This window comes from Rhyacophila brunnea, unplaced genomic scaffold, assembly GCF_057557595.1.
Source record: "Rhyacophila brunnea isolate RB1 unplaced genomic scaffold, BYU_Rbru_1.0 scaffold_4, whole genome shotgun sequence".
NCBI classification, from domain to species: domain Eukaryota; kingdom Metazoa; phylum Arthropoda; class Insecta; order Trichoptera; family Rhyacophilidae; genus Rhyacophila; species Rhyacophila brunnea.
In genome coordinates, this window is record NW_028233068.1 from 24276943 (window position 1) to 24296685 (window position 19743).

Below are 19743 nucleotides of genomic sequence, written 5' to 3' on the forward strand. Positions count from 1 at the left end.
AAAAATGCAATATTGGGTAGGCCGTTTTCGTCAAGGCTATACTCACACGTAGATATAGCACATAAATTGACTTATTCAAACGTAGCAGACTGCAATTTGTGGTACCTATTCACCCGACGTTACCGCAGATCGCTGCAAAATGCTGCTTTTATGCGAGTAACTCACGGTATGTGTACGCGTGGGGCGAGTCGAACGCAATCCGATTGCAATATCGGTTTTAAAATCAGACAATACCGATATATTCGGTATTGAAATTGAAACAAAATGTATTAATTCCTAACATAAAAGGCTTAACGGGACTATAAATTTTTTACCGGGTTACGCGATGTCTGGTTTACTTCCGTGGCTCTTCTAGGTGACCAACAATGAAACATGCTATAACATATTAATATTTCAAAGAGTTTTTTACATATATATTTTATTTATTGGTAGATACCTACTTCTGGTTTTCCAATTATTAATGTATTACAATCTAACGTATCTTCTCAGAAAATATAGTGGCCAAATATATATTTTGACAAATTTTATATTATGTAAATCGACTTATTTTTTTACACATGACCTCTATCCTAAAACATGTACATATATTTAACATTCTTCTTTTGCTTTATTCCCCTTTTCTCGTTCACTCCAACATTAGGTAAGTACATGTAAAAACTTTTAATCACGTTAACTGTGAATATGTACCTAAATCTCTGTTTCTTAATAATATTCATTAAAATTTCATGCACATTTATTTGTTCCGTGTGTAAGTGGAGACTCAAAAATGCTAGTGGGGCATAGGTCAGGTAGGTATTATAAACGCGTACATATTATAAACTTTTTTACCTCTTTTTACCATATCCTAAAATCTGCCGCTTACAAGCAATGAAGGCTTACCATCTTAGGCATGGCCCCCACATCCCGAAGCGGGCTCCTAGGCCAGGATATTTAGCCGCCCCCCAACCTATCCCTAAGGTTAAGGACAGTGTAATGTTCTACAGTAGTATTCCCCAATTGGTATTCCGCCAAACTCCAAGGTTCGATGGAAAATAAAGAGTATTCCGAATATTTTTAGCTTTGATTTTTGGTATTTTAATTAAATAAATCCACTTGAATTGTCGGCACTCGGCATCATATTATGAAGCACTGATCGCGACCCCCTTTTGTGATAACTAAGTAGTATGCGAATATTACAATAATTATTATAAAATACAATTCTACTTGTGAAATAACGCCGTAGTTGACTTAATTTTTACTATTAGAGCAAATTTGTGGTGTGTGTTTATCTCACTTAACTGGTCGACCCACCATGCCGGGCCCCCTCCAAGCCCGAGTCCCCTAAGCTAGAGCCCTCTCAGCCCCCCAGTTGGGGCCATGATCTTAGTTGTCAGTGGATATATATAATAGTTGTAGATGTAATAAGCTATGTAATAGTTTATTTAGACATTGTTTTCATTAATTTATAGTTAAATAGTAATTTGAGTAATTATTAGAAGACAAAGTGTTATTTTAATTATATTGCTGATTTATGCATAGCTTTTTGGCCAGACGAGAATGTCCTAGGACAGCAAAAGAAGGGACCAGATATATTTACAGGATGCAAGATAAATTGTAAAAAAATTACAAATACGGTACACGATGAAAATTGTAAAAACTTGAACTCTTCCAGAGTGAGAGGTGGCATATTAATATGCCAGATGGTGACAATGGGCATAGATACCAGTTATAATAATAATTATAATTAGTAAATACAAATATATTTTTTGAATTAATTGATAAGATAATAAAATAAATCCTGTTATTAAAAGGTATTTTTACTTTCTTCTTATTTTAATGAGATGCGTACAGCGTATGGGCAAGATAATATATTATTATGATTAAATATTTACAGATATTATATTATTTATTGTACCTAATTAAACGAGTACAACACAATATTAATTCTCTTTGTAGTTTGCAGCTAAATAGTTACCCTCGACATTAGTATTCATCAGCTGGATGAGAACTACAGCAATAAACCGAAAGCCTACATGGTTGAAAAGTTTTTGATCTTAGAAAACTAACAAGACGTGTGTGATTTATTAAAATGACGCAATAATAATTTTTGAGTGTAATGGTATAAAATGTAAACCATAGTAGCTACACTAATTTTTTTGGGTCACACCCCTTTAAAAAAACGTTTTTCAGTACTCCTTTTTCTTCTGTATATTAACTAATAGTAAATTATTGTAAGTGTAATTTTTGAATTTCAAAAAGCTATTTTCGAAGTAAAACAACTTGGAGCTAATATTATGAATGCAGGTATTTATCGAATTGAACTAGTCAAGATGAAATTGCACTTACACACACTAGTGTATACGTTTTCTAATATTCTCAATAGGTATTAATATATAGGTAATAAAATCTGTAAAATTAAAAATAATAACTAATGAGAAAAGGTTTGGTGTGGTCATGTGTTACCAATTTGTCTGTATTGGGCTCTATATACGAACGTCCCCATAACGGCCCAGGGGACGACAACGCTCCTCCTTCCATCAGGTCCCGTCAAAGCCCGCGTTGGGAAATCTTGATGTACTTAAATGAAAAATGGGCGAAAAATTGACGTATTTCTATGGATAAAATACATTTTAATATACTTACAGGCCATTTCGTAACGGTTATCACTATATCACGTTTCCGTTATTTTCATTGTTACAAATTAACACGAAAGGAATTCTATACACTAAACCAGCGATTTCTAAACTGGGAAGCGCGGAGTGTTGCAAAGGGTGGCGCGAAAAGTTTAACACAATTAATGTAGCCACAGGTTTGCAGTTTGCAAATGCATGGTTTATAAAACGGCAGCGAGTTATAAACTACATAAAAACAGTCCTATAAAAGGTTGTTTGCAAACCTGTCTGATAATATGGAGATAAATTTATAATACCTTACTTCTATACTACTGTGAAACGCGCTGGCTATCTCTTGAAAAAATTAAATAAAAAGGTCAAATTTAATCATAACGTTGAAATTTGAGGCAAATTTGTTTAGGAACGATAATTTTGTTGTTAAGCTTGTCTGTTTGGTTGAAATTTAAAAAAAGAGTGAATAAATCAATGCAAGGACCACCAATGAATTCACCTAAAAGTGAAGGCTATCATAAAAAATTTAAGCTTTGGAAATCAAAATTACAAAAAAATAAGTTCGGCATGTGGAAATATGTACAATATTATTGAAGCAAACAAAATTCTATTTACTGAGTCTTTGGTTAGTTTGCTAATGCACTTTTCACATTATTTTATTAATAGTAAAAAAAAGTCACCTGGGGAACTGCTTTGTTTCAGGGCTATTAAATATTTTAAATATGTGGTTGTGCGTTGCAAATTCATGATGGTTGATATACTTAAATGATACCTCCCGTGTTTAATTTAGGAAACACTACATTAGAGCACCACACTACCCTTAACCTCAGCGATAGGTAGGTGGGCCCGCCAAAGATCCTGGTCTGGGATCCGCTTCAGGATGTGGGGCCCATGATAGAATCCATTTGTCAATGAACGATGATAGATTTGGATTGACTACTATTGAAATTGATTGTGTTGTTGTATGTAGCACATTCGTCGCACGAAAATCAAATTAATTTAAAAATAATATAATATAAGTAGTAAAACCTTGTTTATTTATATATTTTTTTTCCATTTTATTATTAGTAAGTACATTGTTGACTATTTAAAAAGGTATCTGTATTATTTAAAGAAATAAAGGGGGGGAGGAGCCAAGATTATATTTTTTTAAAGGGAGGCGTAGTAACATAAAGTTTGGAAACCACTGCACTAAACGGTTGTCGTCGGCTATCTCTAATTCGTAATACGACGAAAATTTAGGTTGGTAGACATGTCGGTCAAATTCGGATATGTTCGTACTGCCTAATACCGGCAGAATACGTACAGTGATAAATAATGACGTGATCTCACAATTAGCTCTTTTTTAATGTTAAGTGATATGTCAGAATAGACCTGATAGTGTGAATTTCCACATAAATAATAGCTAAGATATACATCAGTACAAAGTACCTATCATATTATGTACAAATATTTTATGCATTCGAGTACGATGTGTATATCTTAGGTATATCTCACGTATACCTTATGTATATGTACGTATACGTATTTTATGCACTAGATAACGTATGTGTTATATATTGTGCATAGTATGAATTATACTTTTATTAGTTATTAAATCTGTATTATTTAATTCTGTTAATGGTAATCACTCAGACACTATCAAACTTAGTAGGTACATTTATGTATAGATTGGTATTAAGTGTGCATATGTACTTACATGTTTTGTATTACGAATGCTTCCCCGGGCATTAAAATACCTTGCTACGCTCCTGAACATAGGCATGGTATTACGTCACGGTTCCGCCACGTGTCTTGAAGACAAAAATAATGTTACTTCTGCCATGGCAGATTAGAAAAACAAGTAAATAAATTCAAACAGCGGAATCTTGCGGATTCCGGTGAAAACTAAAAGAAAATATAACAAAATCTTTCAAATCTGTCCGCGAAAATTTTCCCAACGAATTATTTCGTTGTATGCTGAATGCAAGATAAATAAATATCATACATTTATTCGGTCGTAATGATTTTTCAAACGATGATAAGATTAGCCAATCATTACTACCAATTTGTACAAGAGTTTAAAATATATGCACCTATATAACTATAATAAAAAGGATTTCATGGTATACACATTTCTATTTTTATAAAAATCGATTTTTTTTTAAAATAAATACAAAAAATATTTAAATTGTGAATTAGTCAAAAATCTCTTAGAAACTTTATAAACTAAATCTTAATAATAAATTTGACCATAAAATATACCTAATAATAAGATGGGGTCCAATTCAATAGATTCACATTTTTAAAGTTGTAAGTTTATCTTTGTTTTTCTTTTTAATATTTTCAGATACATATTTATTAATTAACACAGTTGAAATTGTAAATTATAAAAAAAATGTCTCAAATTGCAAGCTTCGTATTTTTCCGCTAGGTGTCTCTGGTAGGTAAAGACGTCGCCTTAACGATACTTACTTACTTCCATAAAATAAAAAACGTGTATAACTTAAAATCCTTTTTATTTATATGGAATCGAGCTTTGGTGTGATCACAATACAGAAGTCGATATACTATTATCACTGTCTTTACTGACGATCATCACTTTGACATCAATGTTAGAGACGTGTGTAACAAAATATGTCGTATAATCTTAAATGAAATATTTTCTTAAAAAAAATGTATATGCCTACATTGTAGAGCGATATCCAGTTCGACAGTTGAGTTGAGAGGGGACGGAATATTTAGGAAAAGGGTCTACAATAGCATACCACTAGGGTTACGAGCACCATTATTATGTACTTTGGGAAACATTATCACAACATGTTGGTACTTTTTTTGTGTGATTTACCGAGGCTGTGACTGTGACTTGCTGTCATATCGCCTCTTCTCTTTTAGAATCGGATCCGCCGATCAGATCCTCATTTCTATTCTATTAAAGAACTTTCCAATTTCATTCTTTTTTTACTTCAAGGTAGGTACGATAGAAGTATTTTACCGCCAAGTATGTTGTACATTTGTGAGAAAACCGGAAACAAAATATTTGTATAAATAATTGGTGATTCTTATAAGTCAGTCTACTCCAAACTCAATAAGCATGTGAGCTACTTTCAGAAATTGAGATTCACTGGTGAGCTACTTATACAATATTCCTTCTTTATATAATTTTTTATCATCGTACTTTATCGTATCATACATAATATTATTATTATTATATTATTTAAAATAAATTAGGACATCGGACTTCCAATCAAACGTAAAATGCGTACTTTAATTATTTATTTATAAACAAAATAATAATTAAAAAATATCTTGAGATAAATGGTAAAAATAATTAGGTACCTAGTGAAAAGAATGGCATTCACTTTCCTCCACATTTTTTTCAATTCTCGATGAGTACCTACCTTGTTACTCCCATCCGAATGCAATCATTATCAAGATGTACATCTGTGAGTCTATATTTACTTTAACCAACTTCATAGTGGAAAACGTTGATTCACATATAAGTAAGTAGAACAAAACAATGCTTTCATTTTGAACGCAATAATTTGAAATTAATAAAAGGAGCTGAAACAAATTGTCCAAGCAGCTCAACTTTTTTAAAGTCACTAAGCCGCAAATTTATAAATATGATAAAATATCCCACGCGAGCTACCGGTCGCTCGGATTCGACCGTTTGGCGATCACTGTTATAAGTTATATGCGGTGCATTTTAACTGCCAAGATAATGTTATATTAATTAAAACAAAACACAATGATAATATTATGAAGTGTTCATTCTACACCATATAAAAATAACCAGGACCGGTATAGTTCAATTTGTGTTTATTTTTACTTTAAAATATTTTTTGGAGGTATATAACGACGCGATCTTTATGCTATACGGTCATCTTTTTCTAGTAGGTACACCATCTCACTGTGAACTGACGAACTGCATAATATATACACGATAATATTTATGCGTGAAACAGCGTTGTATGAAAAGTTATAAAAAAATACTCCTCACATTGGATAATAAAATATCTCCTGAATATAATTTTCAATATAAAGTAAGTACCTATACAATTTTGAATGTTTTTGTCTGATATTATATTCTCATTCAAACACCAATAACCGTAATAAACATGAAGATATATTATCATTTTATCAATATTCTTTCTCAGAATAGTAATAATGGATCATTTGAAAACAATGCCTCAATTATTACAGTATGTACAATTCTACAATCGGATGTTTAAGTTTGAAGTCGATATACTCAATTTGTATTCGTTCAATTCACACCACTGGTGGTACATAATCAGTTGATTATTATCATTATTATTGATCATGGATCACAACAGAAAAGTAGCAAGTATTTTGGAAAGAGTGAAAATTATTAACTTATAAGTACCTACTGTCGACTACAAATCTGGCGCATGCTATGTTATATGAATTGAAAGAAATACTCTGTTATAAAATTGGTCGTATTATTTTAAGTACATACATAAAAAAATCATAATAGTAACGTATTGATAAGTATATAATATAGTTTAGTTATTCCATTATTCTTGATTGATCGCTTTGACATGCTTGAAAAGCATAAAACATTCCTATGCGAATACCCATGTAGCTACGTACAACGGAAGAACTTCACTGTAAGGTTGAGGTATATTTTTAACTTGACTTTTCCCGCTCGAACAGCGGTCTAGTTAACGCATACACGAAAGCAATATTATATGTTAAAAACTTGTACAAACGTAACATATTTGTACCTAGGATACCACATTACAAATTAAACACAAAAAAATATCTACCTTCTACCTACCCGATTTTCCATTCATCATGCAAATTCTGTTTTGGTTTTATTTTGTGCACTCAGTTTCCAAATATTCTCGTACTGTAGAAAAAGCCTATTGCGTGACGGTAAAAAGAACAGCGCCTCGGTTTAACATGGGGATTCATATATTATCTTTATCTCACTCCATGAGTCATGCAATACGAATCAGATGATGCGACGAGGTCATGCCGGTTTCATTATGGTAAATTTGAAAGTTAAGGAAATAAAAATTGGAATTATTAATACTGCCCCTTCAAAATCTAAACAATATCATATTGCAACTGAATGTCTACGTTATTTAAATTTCCTATTTGTAGTATGATGCGGTCGGCGCGTTGGTCATGCTTGGTGTACTTAATTATGAGGTTGGTTAATTAAATACCTACATGGATAATATTTTTTTCATTATTTAGTAAAATATAAAAGACTAACTTTTTTAGTTAACTGACAATGTAATTTGGGCACAATCGAACTTAAGTATTCATAGTCATTAGTACTATACCCCACTATGGGTCTTGGTCAAGTGTAAGGAATCGTCAAATTCTCTTCTGTCTGCATCAAGCTTTCTCCATTGACGTACTTCCAACGTGGATACTGTATATAGTTAACACTGCTCAACTACGACGGTTTAGGTCTTTTAATCTGCCCATTTCCCTCAGGTGCATCAGGATGGAGTTATTTGAGTGGTTTGGTGTCGTCCAGTGGCGCACCCAGGATATAATATTGGGGGGGGGGCCCAAGGAGGAGAATGTAAATTAGTCCCATAGGCTCTTTTTCTTCTTCACAGCCTAATTTCTCGTTTATCGGTCTTTTGTCTATTGCACTCGGTGTACCTACACCATGGTCCTAACATCCTGAAACGGGCCCTCAGGCTAGGATATTTGGTGGCCCCCCTACCTACCGCTAAGATTAAAGGCAGTGTGAAACACTAAATTAACGTTTTCCAAATTGTGTTTTAGTTCAAATTAAGGGTACTTATACGGTGAATTATTGGCGATTTTTAATACATCTACTTTAATAATGGAGCTGTCGAGTATCGACACATAATAATCAAAAAATATATTGCACAATTATATAAGTAATTGAAAATGGTCATGGCCATGAAGAATAATGGACTTTTTATACTATTAAAGTTAATTTATGATGTGTGTTTATCTCACTTATCTGGTCAACCCGATACGCCGGGCCCCCCATAACCCGGGCCTCCAGGCTAGAGCCCTGTCAGCCCTCCCAAGCTATGACCTACACCACTCCGGAATTCGGGTGGACACGGAGGATTTTTTGACAGTTCCATTAGGGATAGGGTTTCTAAAAAAACCCGACATTAGTATTTCGAAATTTTGTGTTAGAAATTAAAATCTAAGAAATTTTTATTTGTCTAAGCCCAAAGGTATAGTTTATTGGCTTTCAATTTCAATGTTTAAAACGGGGGTTTGTTAAAGTTTGGTAAAAGCTTAAAATGTCTTAAAATGGGGGTGCCAGGGCCCCTTGCCCCCCCCCCCGCTGGGTGCGCCACTGACTGTTGGTCACTAAAGACTAAAATTTTTGGGGAGGTGAGCCTTGAATTTTTATTTTCTGATTTCGGGGACCCGTGGTATGAAAAAGTTTGAGAAGCACTGGTCTAGACTCAAGAGCTACAACACAATACAGCCTAATTTCTCATTGATCGGTCTTTTGTCTATTGTACTCGGTGTACACCAGTCCGGAATTCGAGTGGACACCGAGAATTTTTTGACAGTTGCATTAGGGATTGGGTTTCTAAAAAAACCCGACATTTTCGAAATTTTTGTGTTAGAAATTAAAATCTAAGAAATTTTTCTATAAATGTGCTGGTGAATTACATTCTGATAATTTTTATTTTGGGGGGTGCCAGGGCCCCCTGGCCCACCCCCTGGGTGCGCCACTGGTGTCGTCTATCCTTGGTTGGCGATTGTACTTTAACACACGTTCAAGATCCTTGTCAATTTCCTTTTTAATGTTTTTTTTAATGTCAGCCCATTGTTACATCAGTATAATCCTAGCGAGGATATTATCGAGTTTTATATTGCATGTATTTAAAAGATTTAATCTAATAATAATCTATCGCCAAATTTAATCTATTAATTATTGAATGACTAGGTATAATCGGCCGCTAATTTAACGCAAAAAATCGTGCACCACATTGGCTGCATACCGTCAAAATATATCAATAAGACGACCAATAAATGGTCCCGTATGCATTATAAAATGTAAAAAACCATGCACACGTCAAACATAAGCGATTTTTTTATGTATCGTACCTACCACTTTCAAATATTGATTTTAATTTTCCTAATGCAATCAATTCTTTTCCTTATGTTATTTACGATTTAAAGCGTATACCTTATATTATAAAGATTATATTATCATTATAACTTATATTAAGTATAAAGATTCCAAATTATATGCAAAACATTCCAACAATAATATCTAACAATATTGATATTATACAATATAGGATATACATAGGTTGGATTTTTCATGATTGATGAGGTGACCTAAATTATTAATCTACTATCTACAAATTATCCACAAAAAACAAATTATTATTTATAAATGTTGAGTTTGATTGCAGAGCATCTACATTTTATAGGAATATGTACGAATTTCCAGAAATAACTCGAGATAGTTTCCAGTTTTCTCAAGTTTTGTTCGCGAGCGCCGCCACCTCGTATTAGATCCATCCAAAAGTTTTTAATAAGAAAATACACTGTTTTTGTAAAATTATTCGTTTAGTTTTGGTGAATATTCAATATTGATAAGTACTTTGGTGAATCGACATGGATATTCAATCGGATATTTGGGGACAGCTCGCTTTGGAAGCATCCCAAGTCTATTTGGTCGACGGTGTAATAGTGAGCCCATTTGCAAGTACGGTGAGCACACACACATTTACATATATTTAGAAAACTTAAGTCTGACAAACAACTAGTCAATATTAAATATATGTAGTCAATTCAAAATGATGACAAAGAAATTCTGTCTTACTACATAATCATTGGATTCATATAATTATAGATTAGGTACCTAGACGTCATAGTTTTAATCAACTTTTGCCACCTAATTAAATTTAATTAACTGATAGAATTACTTATAATATTATAATAAAGACTCACTGGATCAAAATATAGGTTGAAAATAGTCAGAAGCTTTTTAAATCCCAGCGTTAACGAGAAAAAATATTATTATTCAGAAATTGTTATATCGATAATGTTATGACTATCATTGGTTAAGGATACCTATGCAAAAAAAAATTTAATTTTCCTCACGCGCTTTCTCAAATAAAAGTAGGTAATCAGTTGTTGTCATCGATTTAAGTTTTAAAACATAACATAAATAATTTGTTATTTATTTTATAAGCAATATGTATGTACCTACCTACTTACAGACAGCCCGATAAAAAAATAATAACTTGTAAGTACGAATTTAGATAAGTTTTCTAATATGAATACTCGAAATGATTTGGGTCTATAAGAAAATATCATATGACTCTAATGTTTTATTGGTAAACATCGTATTCATAACATTAACATTCCTAAAAATGAAAGTAACAAATTGATAATATTCAGCGCAGCTGTTAATAATAATTATTAGTCGAATGATGGGTAGGTAAATAATTAGGAAGAGATGATTTTCCTTGGCATATATTTTGTGACAAGCTGTACATAACATTACTGTAAAATCGATTCTATTTTTGTCTAACATGTATAATCAGACGAGCAGCTGTTTCTTGCTTTGTGACAGCACAGACACATTTTAAAGATGTACCTATCTATAATATGCCTACATAATAATTAATAATATATGTAACTGAGAGCGAGACTACCTTATCTCCAAAAAGAATACTTCCGGGAAAATGTAATTTGAGATTTTTCATGTTATTTTGTTATGAATAGACTCAAATTTTGAATTGGGCCTGACAGATAATATGATAATTTAGGTAGGTACGAAATCTGTAGTTAACAATTTCGGCGTAATTCGACAGTCTGGCTCTGAAGTACAGAACAATTATTGATATATTATTATGATTTACCCGATACGAAAATAAAATAACATAAGAAAATTACCTACCATAAATTTATTTATATAGTACTTATATTTAGGTACATTTAGAAAAATGGATGACTTGTTATTGTTAAATAAGATAATGAAGGATTTACTCACTACATAATAATATACAATATTATGAATTTAATTCATTTTTAGCCAAATAAACATTTATTATCTACTTTGAAAAAAAAGTAAAGATACATAATACACTTACCTTTAAGATGGCGAGACGAAAATGAAACCACGTGAAGATAAAATATTATCGCAAATTTAAAAAATATTTTTTCTAAATTTTCCAGACAATCGAGAAGCTTCCTGACAAAGTATTGTTGAACATATTCAGCTATGCCCCTCATCGCGAAATTTGCCGCATGGCTCGCGTCTGCAAAAAATGGAGGATGATTGCCTACGACACAAAACTGTGGAAACATGTTAGTTTACGACCAGAAATTTCTGGTCTACATGTCGGTGAGTTGTCAGTATTTTTTTTCATTCTATAATATATTAGCTTCGATCAAAATAATGCTGTCTACGTCCGAATTAAAAAGATCGCCTGCGGTGCTTTTGATATTAATAATTGATTCACCAGATTCCTGTAATGATTCCCCTAAAATTTGTTTATAATAATTTGTAAGTACCTGTATGCATGGCCCCCACATCCAAAAGCGGGCCCCTCGGCCGGGTTCTTTGGCGGCCCCCCTACCTATCGCTATGTTTAATGGCATGTGTGACACAACAAAAACGTTTTCAAAATTTAAATTGTGTTAGATGTAAAAAAAGTAAGAGCCTTCAGTTTATTTTTAGCGATTTTTTGTAGTCTTAATACATCTACTTTAATTATGGAGTTGTCGAGTATCAACACAAAACAATCAAAAATTGCATCTTACAACTTCATTTTTTAAATGTTTATAACCCTCCGGTGAAATAGTGCTTTGTGCCAAGTGCGACTTTTTTTATTATTAGAACAAATTTGTAATGTGTGTTTATCTCACATATCTGATCGACCCGCCACGCCAGGCCCCTAGGCTAGAGCCCTATCAGCTACCCCCTTGTGGGGGCCATGCCTGTATGTTACAGAACGCTATGTTATACAATTTTATTTGACATTGAAACAATGAAAAATAACATTGTATAACGTTGGTTGTCCAAAGTTCTTAAGTCCAAATGCCAATCTAAAAAAATATAAACTATCGCATTGTAATAGAATAATACTATAATTCTTTTAGTGACAAGAAAAATGGAATAATCTAGAGAAAAAAACAATACATTTAACTACTACTTATTAAAGCAGTTGGCATTATTCAATTTTACATTTTGGTGTATCCTAAAGAATTTATTTTACTTCTAATGTAGGTACAGAACTTAATTTGCGAAACCATTTACAAAAAAAGATAGCACAGTTACTTCTAATAATGATTATTGATTCTTTTTGCTAATTTATTTCAGGTTCTTTGGAATCCTTGCTGGCTCTCATATCAATCCGGTTCGGGCCATCGCTGCGCTACATCGAACTTCCCATTGAACTGATCACCCATACCGTTCTTCATGAACTTGCAAATAAATGCCCAAATTTGACACACATGCTTTTGGATTTCAGTACAGGTAGGTAGGGATATTATTAATTTTTATAAATAAAAAATTGACCATCATTAATGATAACTTCTTCTAACAACTGTCCATATTCAAAATGGCCACTCTCAAATTAGGTACATACGCCATCATCTTTTCTATATAACCTAAGGTGGTTCAATTAGTGGGTTTCAAGCTTGACAGTCCTCTACTGCTAAGCGGCAATCCTGGTTCACAATGCAACTAGTATCAGCACTGACAACATTAGTATAACACAGATGTCCAACTTGTAGATACTCAATCATGTTGATATAATTCTCTTCTAGCCATGCAGTTGCATGATTTCTCTGAGATGCAAGCTTTCCCTACCAAATTGAAGTACATGTGCGTCTGTTTGTCTGAGGTCATCTTTATGGAAGGCTTCATGAGGAAAATCTATAACTTCATCAACGGCTTGGAAATTTTGCATCTTATTGGTAAGATACCGTATGAATACCCGCCATTAAGACTTCTTTGACATTATTTTATTAATAATAAAGAAGTGGGTCACCTGGAAAACGTAACCAACAAAATGGTCAAGGTTGACTTTTCAATGGAAAATCATTTTACTGGAGCTTCCGGATAGTTTGATCTATAAAAAGTTACTCTAGGATTTTTTTTCACGGGAACACTCCCTGAAAGTTAGTGGAACAAAAAGTGGAAGAGTGGCGGGATGTGAAGAATAAGATTCTCATGAATGCTGGAAAGCCATATGTCAGCAGAAAAGGATGGAATTCTAAGTTGTTTTTTTTTTATTTTTCAGCGTTGAAATGCATTTTAGGCTATATTTTTATAGTTTGAGATCCAAGAGAGCCGGATAAGTTTTATGTAAATTATCAAAAAATAAGAAAAATTTTGTTTTCTTAAAAGCCTTTTCCAGATGACACACTCAATGAATAAACGCCACGTATCGTGTAACAAGTAACAATAGCAGTATAAAAATTTCTGTTTATTTATTATAATATCAGAGGGGAAGAGAACACTTATCGAGGATTTAAAAAAATATTAAATATAAGCTGATAGTTTCAAAGTCAGTAACCTCCATAGGGAATGGGACAACTGGACTCTGGACAATTGGACGCCGGACTGTCGTAGACACGTATACAGAACGTAGACGAGGTATCAGTTTCTATCTACTACTTAGTAGTTTTAATTCATTTACTCTTAACATAATGTATTCTTTATTGCGGATTGAGAATTACTATGCCTAAGGCTTTATATAAAATAAAAAACTCTTTTTTCGTTGGAACTTAAACATATGCACGATTAAATCATTGATTACGTCTGCATATTTACATTCTCACCAACTATTAAATCATAATATAATCATTTAAATATAAATAATAATATTAAATATATTTTTTAAAGTACCTATAAGTACCTGACGTCTATTTATTTTCGAATTCCGTGGCGTCCAGTTGTCCCGGTGCCAAATCGTCCTAGACCCCTCCATATTCCACCAATTTGAATATTAATAATTGAATGAATAAAATAACCCTCATATTTGGCCTCTTTATATAATTTATCAACAGGTGCGTATTTAGCCAAGGAATCTTAGAGAAACTGAAATTGAAAACAAACAAAATGAACGTCAGTATATTATTGTTAAAACGTTTAAAAACTTTAGAATTGGAAAACAAATAATAATAACGTCATTTTGAATTTACAGGGACATATGAAAAGATAGAGGAAGAAGAAGAGGAAATTTATGAGGTCATTAATGTTCACAAACTGAAGTCGGCGACCCCAAACCTGAGAGTCATTAATTTGTATGGAATTAATTTTGTTGACGACTCTCACATTGATGCATTTAGTTCAAACTGTATTCAGGTATGAAGGACAAATCATTATTAAACTATGTATTTTATATTCAATGAATTATTGTATTCATTGATTGAGATTATTTTTCTTGAGTTAATTAATTTTTGTGGATGTGTTACAACATGTTAGCCAGCTTTCACATCAAAACGCGTCTCGCCCGCAACGTGTCGAATACGTCGATCTGACGTCATCGTTATTCACAAAACACACGTTGCCAAATGGAGCTCCGTAGATTGGTCGAATGCGACTTTTTAGTTTGAAAAAAACATCTGGATACACATGCAACTATTTTCACCCGACATGCGGCGCAGGTATAATCCCAAAATGTTGCACTTCGTCATTCATTTTGGCTTGGCGAGTGACGTCATTGTCCTTGCCAGGCCTTACTATAGGCACATAAGAAAGTTGCTGTTGCGCTCAGTTTTGTTTTCACGGTTACTACACGGTTTTCAATGTGTGACTGGGCTTATGTTTATAATAATTAGTTGATTAATTATTTAATTTCCTATTACATAAGAACTTTCTCTGCATATATATATTATGGCTATGGCCACCACATCCTGCAGTGCGGCCCCAGGCCAGGATCTTTGGCAGGCCCCCTACATATAGCTGTGATGCTCTACAGTAGCATTTCCGAAATTCTACAAATGAATTATCATTTAATTAAAACATATCAAATTGCATCACACAACCACATATTTCAAAATGTTGATATACATAAACTGAAAATATTATAGTAAATTTGTGATATGTGTATATTTAACTTAGCTGGTCAACCCGCCACGTTGGTCCCCCCTATTACCGGGCCCGCAGGCTAGAGCTCTGATAGCCCACTCCTTGTGGGGGCCATGATTATGGCGCATTAGCTAATAACTGTATCGCCATAATATTATTTCATAGATTAATAAATTGATTCATAAGATTCAAGAATGTAACATTTTTAGTGAACATAGATACTTATATATAATTCGGAGACACCTCAGAAATATACCAATTAGAAAAAAATCTTAGTGTCGGGTGGGACTCGAGCCCGCATCCATTGGATTCCGGCCAATGTGGTTTACCAATCCACCTGCACCATACCTACTCACAACGAAATTAACAAATAATCATGCATCCAAGGTGTTAATCAAATTTTGTTAATATTGGGCATATTAGCCGGAATTCGATGGATGTATGTATGAGTCCTACCTGCACTAATATTTTTCTAATATGTATATTCTGAGGTGTTTCTGAAGTATGTATGTATGTTCTAAGATAAATTTTCAGATAATAAGCTTAAGTACCTACTGAAAACTATAGTATTGCAAATAAAATATTAATCTCCAACTATTTTTAGATGTAAATAAGATTGTGGTTTTGTTTTCAATACAATATTGTATGTAGGAATGAAATAAGATTTAAAATATCATTCTTCTGTTGTAAAATGTCTTCGCTGTAATCCTAATTGGTGCCAAAGACATTTTGATTATTTATTTTTCTTCATAGAAATATTAATTGTTCTTTTCAGTTGGAATGTTTAGCTGTCAATTACTGTAATAAAGTGACAGGCTCAACAATGAAAACTCTTTTCCAAAGATCCCGACGTCTGAGATGTTTACTTATGAGTGGAACAAGTATGTTAATATTTTTTCTTTGACAAAATGACAATGTTTTTATAATGATAACTCACTATGTATGTAATGGATGCTGTAATCAGTATTCAATAAGATACACTCTAATTAAAATAAAATATCAATGTTATTTTTCCAGACCTACAGTCGGAACACGTGATGCAAGTAGAGTGGGAGAAGTCATCCATCCAAGAATTGGACATAACAGGTACTGACCTATCAACAGAATGCTTGATTGATATGCTCACCAGGATTCCCAATCTCCGATTCCTCAGTGCTGGACAGCTTAACGGGTTCAATGACTCTGTTCTTAAGAGCTTTTTAGAATCCGGTAATGCCAGGTATGTTGTACAATAATATTTTTTTTTTCATGGCTCAATAATCCGGTGTGGATCTTGGCTGTTATTGATGAGGTTACATAATGCATTCATCTTTAAAAAGACTGTTAAAACCTCCACACTCATCAAGCCTAAGATTGGAAATTGTGATTTACCTACATATTTCATTTCTGCATGGTGATTTATGGTCTTGGCTTCAATTCCCAGTTAGAGATAAAGTAAAACATTGAGTTTTAATTTCCATTAATGATTATAAATAGAGAAACTATTATGTATTCATATTAGTAATTCATTCATGGTTTCGCTTTTGAAAATGTTTTTATATAGTAAAGTAAATTACCATGTCTACTCCTAAACGTGGCATATGGGCCTCCAGAGTTGAGGTTATATTAACAAATGTTGTTTTGAAGAATGGGTGTTGGCAATTTGCCCAACCCATTGGGCCCTTGCACCGGATCGAACACAAATTATTGACGATATGTATTAATTTTTTTGTAGCGGGATTAAACCCGTGGATATTGGCTTAAGAGACTGGTGCTATACCAACTCAACCACTGTGGGTGCAATATATTGTATTAACATACAAATAATATAGTATAACCTACCATGCTTTACGACCGAGACTTGTTGAAGGAAAGTTAGCCGTAAAATAAAAGACTGTTAAAAAAATCATTTATTTCAATAGAAACGGTTCCAATTTTAGAAGTTCATAACTTGTTTCTACTTCAAATATTTCCATCTGCAGCGTTGTTTATTTTGATCTCTATAAAATGGGTGGAATAAATGCACCATTAATTATGATACCAATGTATAATTTAGTATCGATATTATGCTTCCTCTTGGACCGTATATTGAGAAAAAAATACCCATGATTGATTTTAATAAAATACATTTTTATGAAAAAAAATGTTATTAAACTAAGTGCCAATAATGTAAATAAATTTTCAGAAACCTAGTGGCGTTGGATCTGGACAGTTCTGACAATCTGACTGACGATGCCCTCCACAAGTTCCTCTCGAGATACGGTCAGCAGCTGTGGGGTCTGGTTTTAAGTGGAATGCCACATATCACTGATCAACTTTGGCAGAGTGTGTTGCCAATTCTAACAAACGCCAAGTAAGCTTAAAAAAATGTATTTACTAAATGTAAACAGAAAAACAATAATATTTACTCTAGAATTGGGTAGATGGTGTGGTGTTACATAATGGTCAGCCCAAGTGAAGGATGTTACGCGTTTCTAAAGATCTTCAGCTATGTAGACAGCGGAACGCAGGGATCGCTTGGACATTTTAAAGGAGTCATGATCCTCAACAGCTTGGGATATCAAAACAAGGAAACTGCTTTCATGTGACATTGTGTGTTTTATAACAACTTATTTTTATATTACGAAAATAAAAAATATGACATTTGATATTTTCTTTCTTCTGTTCCATAGGATACTAGTAATGGGAACACAGGAGAGACTGGGAGTTAATATTCATGTTGATCAGGTAAATTTTAAATATAAATATATTATATTTTTCTTAAACATGTCTGTTTTTAAGAATATCATAATAATATAGGTACATACATAGTAATATCAATTTAGTATAAGAATAATTACTTATTAAAAATTTGAGTAATGTATATACGAGTACATTTATATATATCATGCATCATTTGCATTTATATTTGAGAAGAATAAACTTTAAAGCTAATTTTTGGCCATGGAATAATTTATAATATACCTATATAATAATTTTTGGATTCGTAAAGTGTAACATTTTCAGCTGAGTCAAATAATATCTAATTATTATTCACAAAATGTAAGAATGTTGCATTCGTTATTGAATGTACCTATAGTATAATTTGACACTTCCAAAACACATCATTGGAAAAATATTTTTCTAATATATGTTTAGAGAAACATCTATTTTGAAATTGAGTGTAATACAAATTTTTTTATTCTCTGATTCTTGATGTAGAGAATATGTGATGATACCTAGTTAAAAGAAGCAACATCATATATTTTATTTAGGTTTCTTGCACATTCTGACAGCTAGGCAGTATCATAAGTTTCAAGAAGTCTCAGGTTTGATGTTCAATGCTGGGACAGTTTGGACATGATTTGAGTTACCCCATGTATATGCAGTCGAGATTTGTTGGCTGCCTTCCATGACGCTATAGACGTGACAGAATGAAAAGATTTTTATGCCACACTTCCTTATCCCAAAACGTAGCTGCACATGACTGATGTAACAACCATGCACCTTAGTGTTTAAAGAGTTTAGAAAATAAAAGAAGAATCTTGACTTGCTCTGCCATCATCTTTAATGACATGAAGTGACCCCTCTACCTGTGTACTGAAACTCTGCCGAAACAGAGGAGTCAGGAATTGAAAGTGATGAATCTAAAGGAGGGATCTGAATTATTCCGTCCTCCATATGACACAGCAAATTGTTCAAATGCCTCAAAGTTGGCCTTGGTTGATATCAAGTTGGTTTGGCCAATTGGGCCTGTGTGGACGGACCCTGGCAAATAGCTCCGCTCGGTCAGATCCCATCAGCGGGCAGTCCCAGAGGATGTGTTCAGTATCTTGATGGTCGTGCCAGCATGTGCATTACGGCCCATGTCCTATCAAATGAAAACCGTGCAGCTTGGCGGCAAAGTCACCATGGCTGGTCAGGAACTGGCTTACCCAGTGTGTTGGTCTTAGTTGTCTCATCTGAAGCCTGTAGGACACATCTGGAAAAAACAGATAGATGCCAACCACTTCGACTGCCATGTATTGAGTGCTATCTTGTACACTAATGTCCTGACAGTATGGACAGAAGGCAATCAAGAGGGAAAACATGCAGGTATCGCATAGTTGACACATGTTGTGGTACTTGCGTGTAGATGTAACATATAGTCGACTATAT

The 19743-nt window shown here is 33.3% G+C and overlaps 1 protein-coding gene across 4 annotated transcripts in view; it reads left to right on the plus strand.

Moving 5' to 3' along the window:
• Positions 1-19743, plus strand: part of FipoQ (F-box/LRR-repeat protein FipoQ) — a 34353-nt gene that overhangs the window by 12058 nt on the left and 2552 nt on the right. For 3 of the 4 annotated variants that reach the window (XM_085954317.1, XM_085954319.1, XM_085954318.1), the window contains exons 3-10: positions 11763-11931; positions 12910-13065; positions 13359-13508; positions 14741-14901; positions 16403-16508; positions 16645-16846; positions 17792-17959; positions 18279-18333. In XM_085954317.1, coding sequence (XP_085810443.1) covers positions 11763-11931; positions 12910-13065; positions 13359-13508; positions 14741-14901; positions 16403-16508; positions 16645-16846; positions 17792-17959; positions 18279-18333 — 1167 coding nt within the window. Of the gene's footprint in view, positions 1-10052; positions 10290-11762; positions 11932-12909; positions 13066-13358; positions 13509-14740; positions 14902-16402; positions 16509-16644; positions 16847-17791; positions 17960-18278; positions 18334-19743 lie in introns of those variants that run through there. The other variant, XM_085954316.1, reaches the window with a different exon arrangement.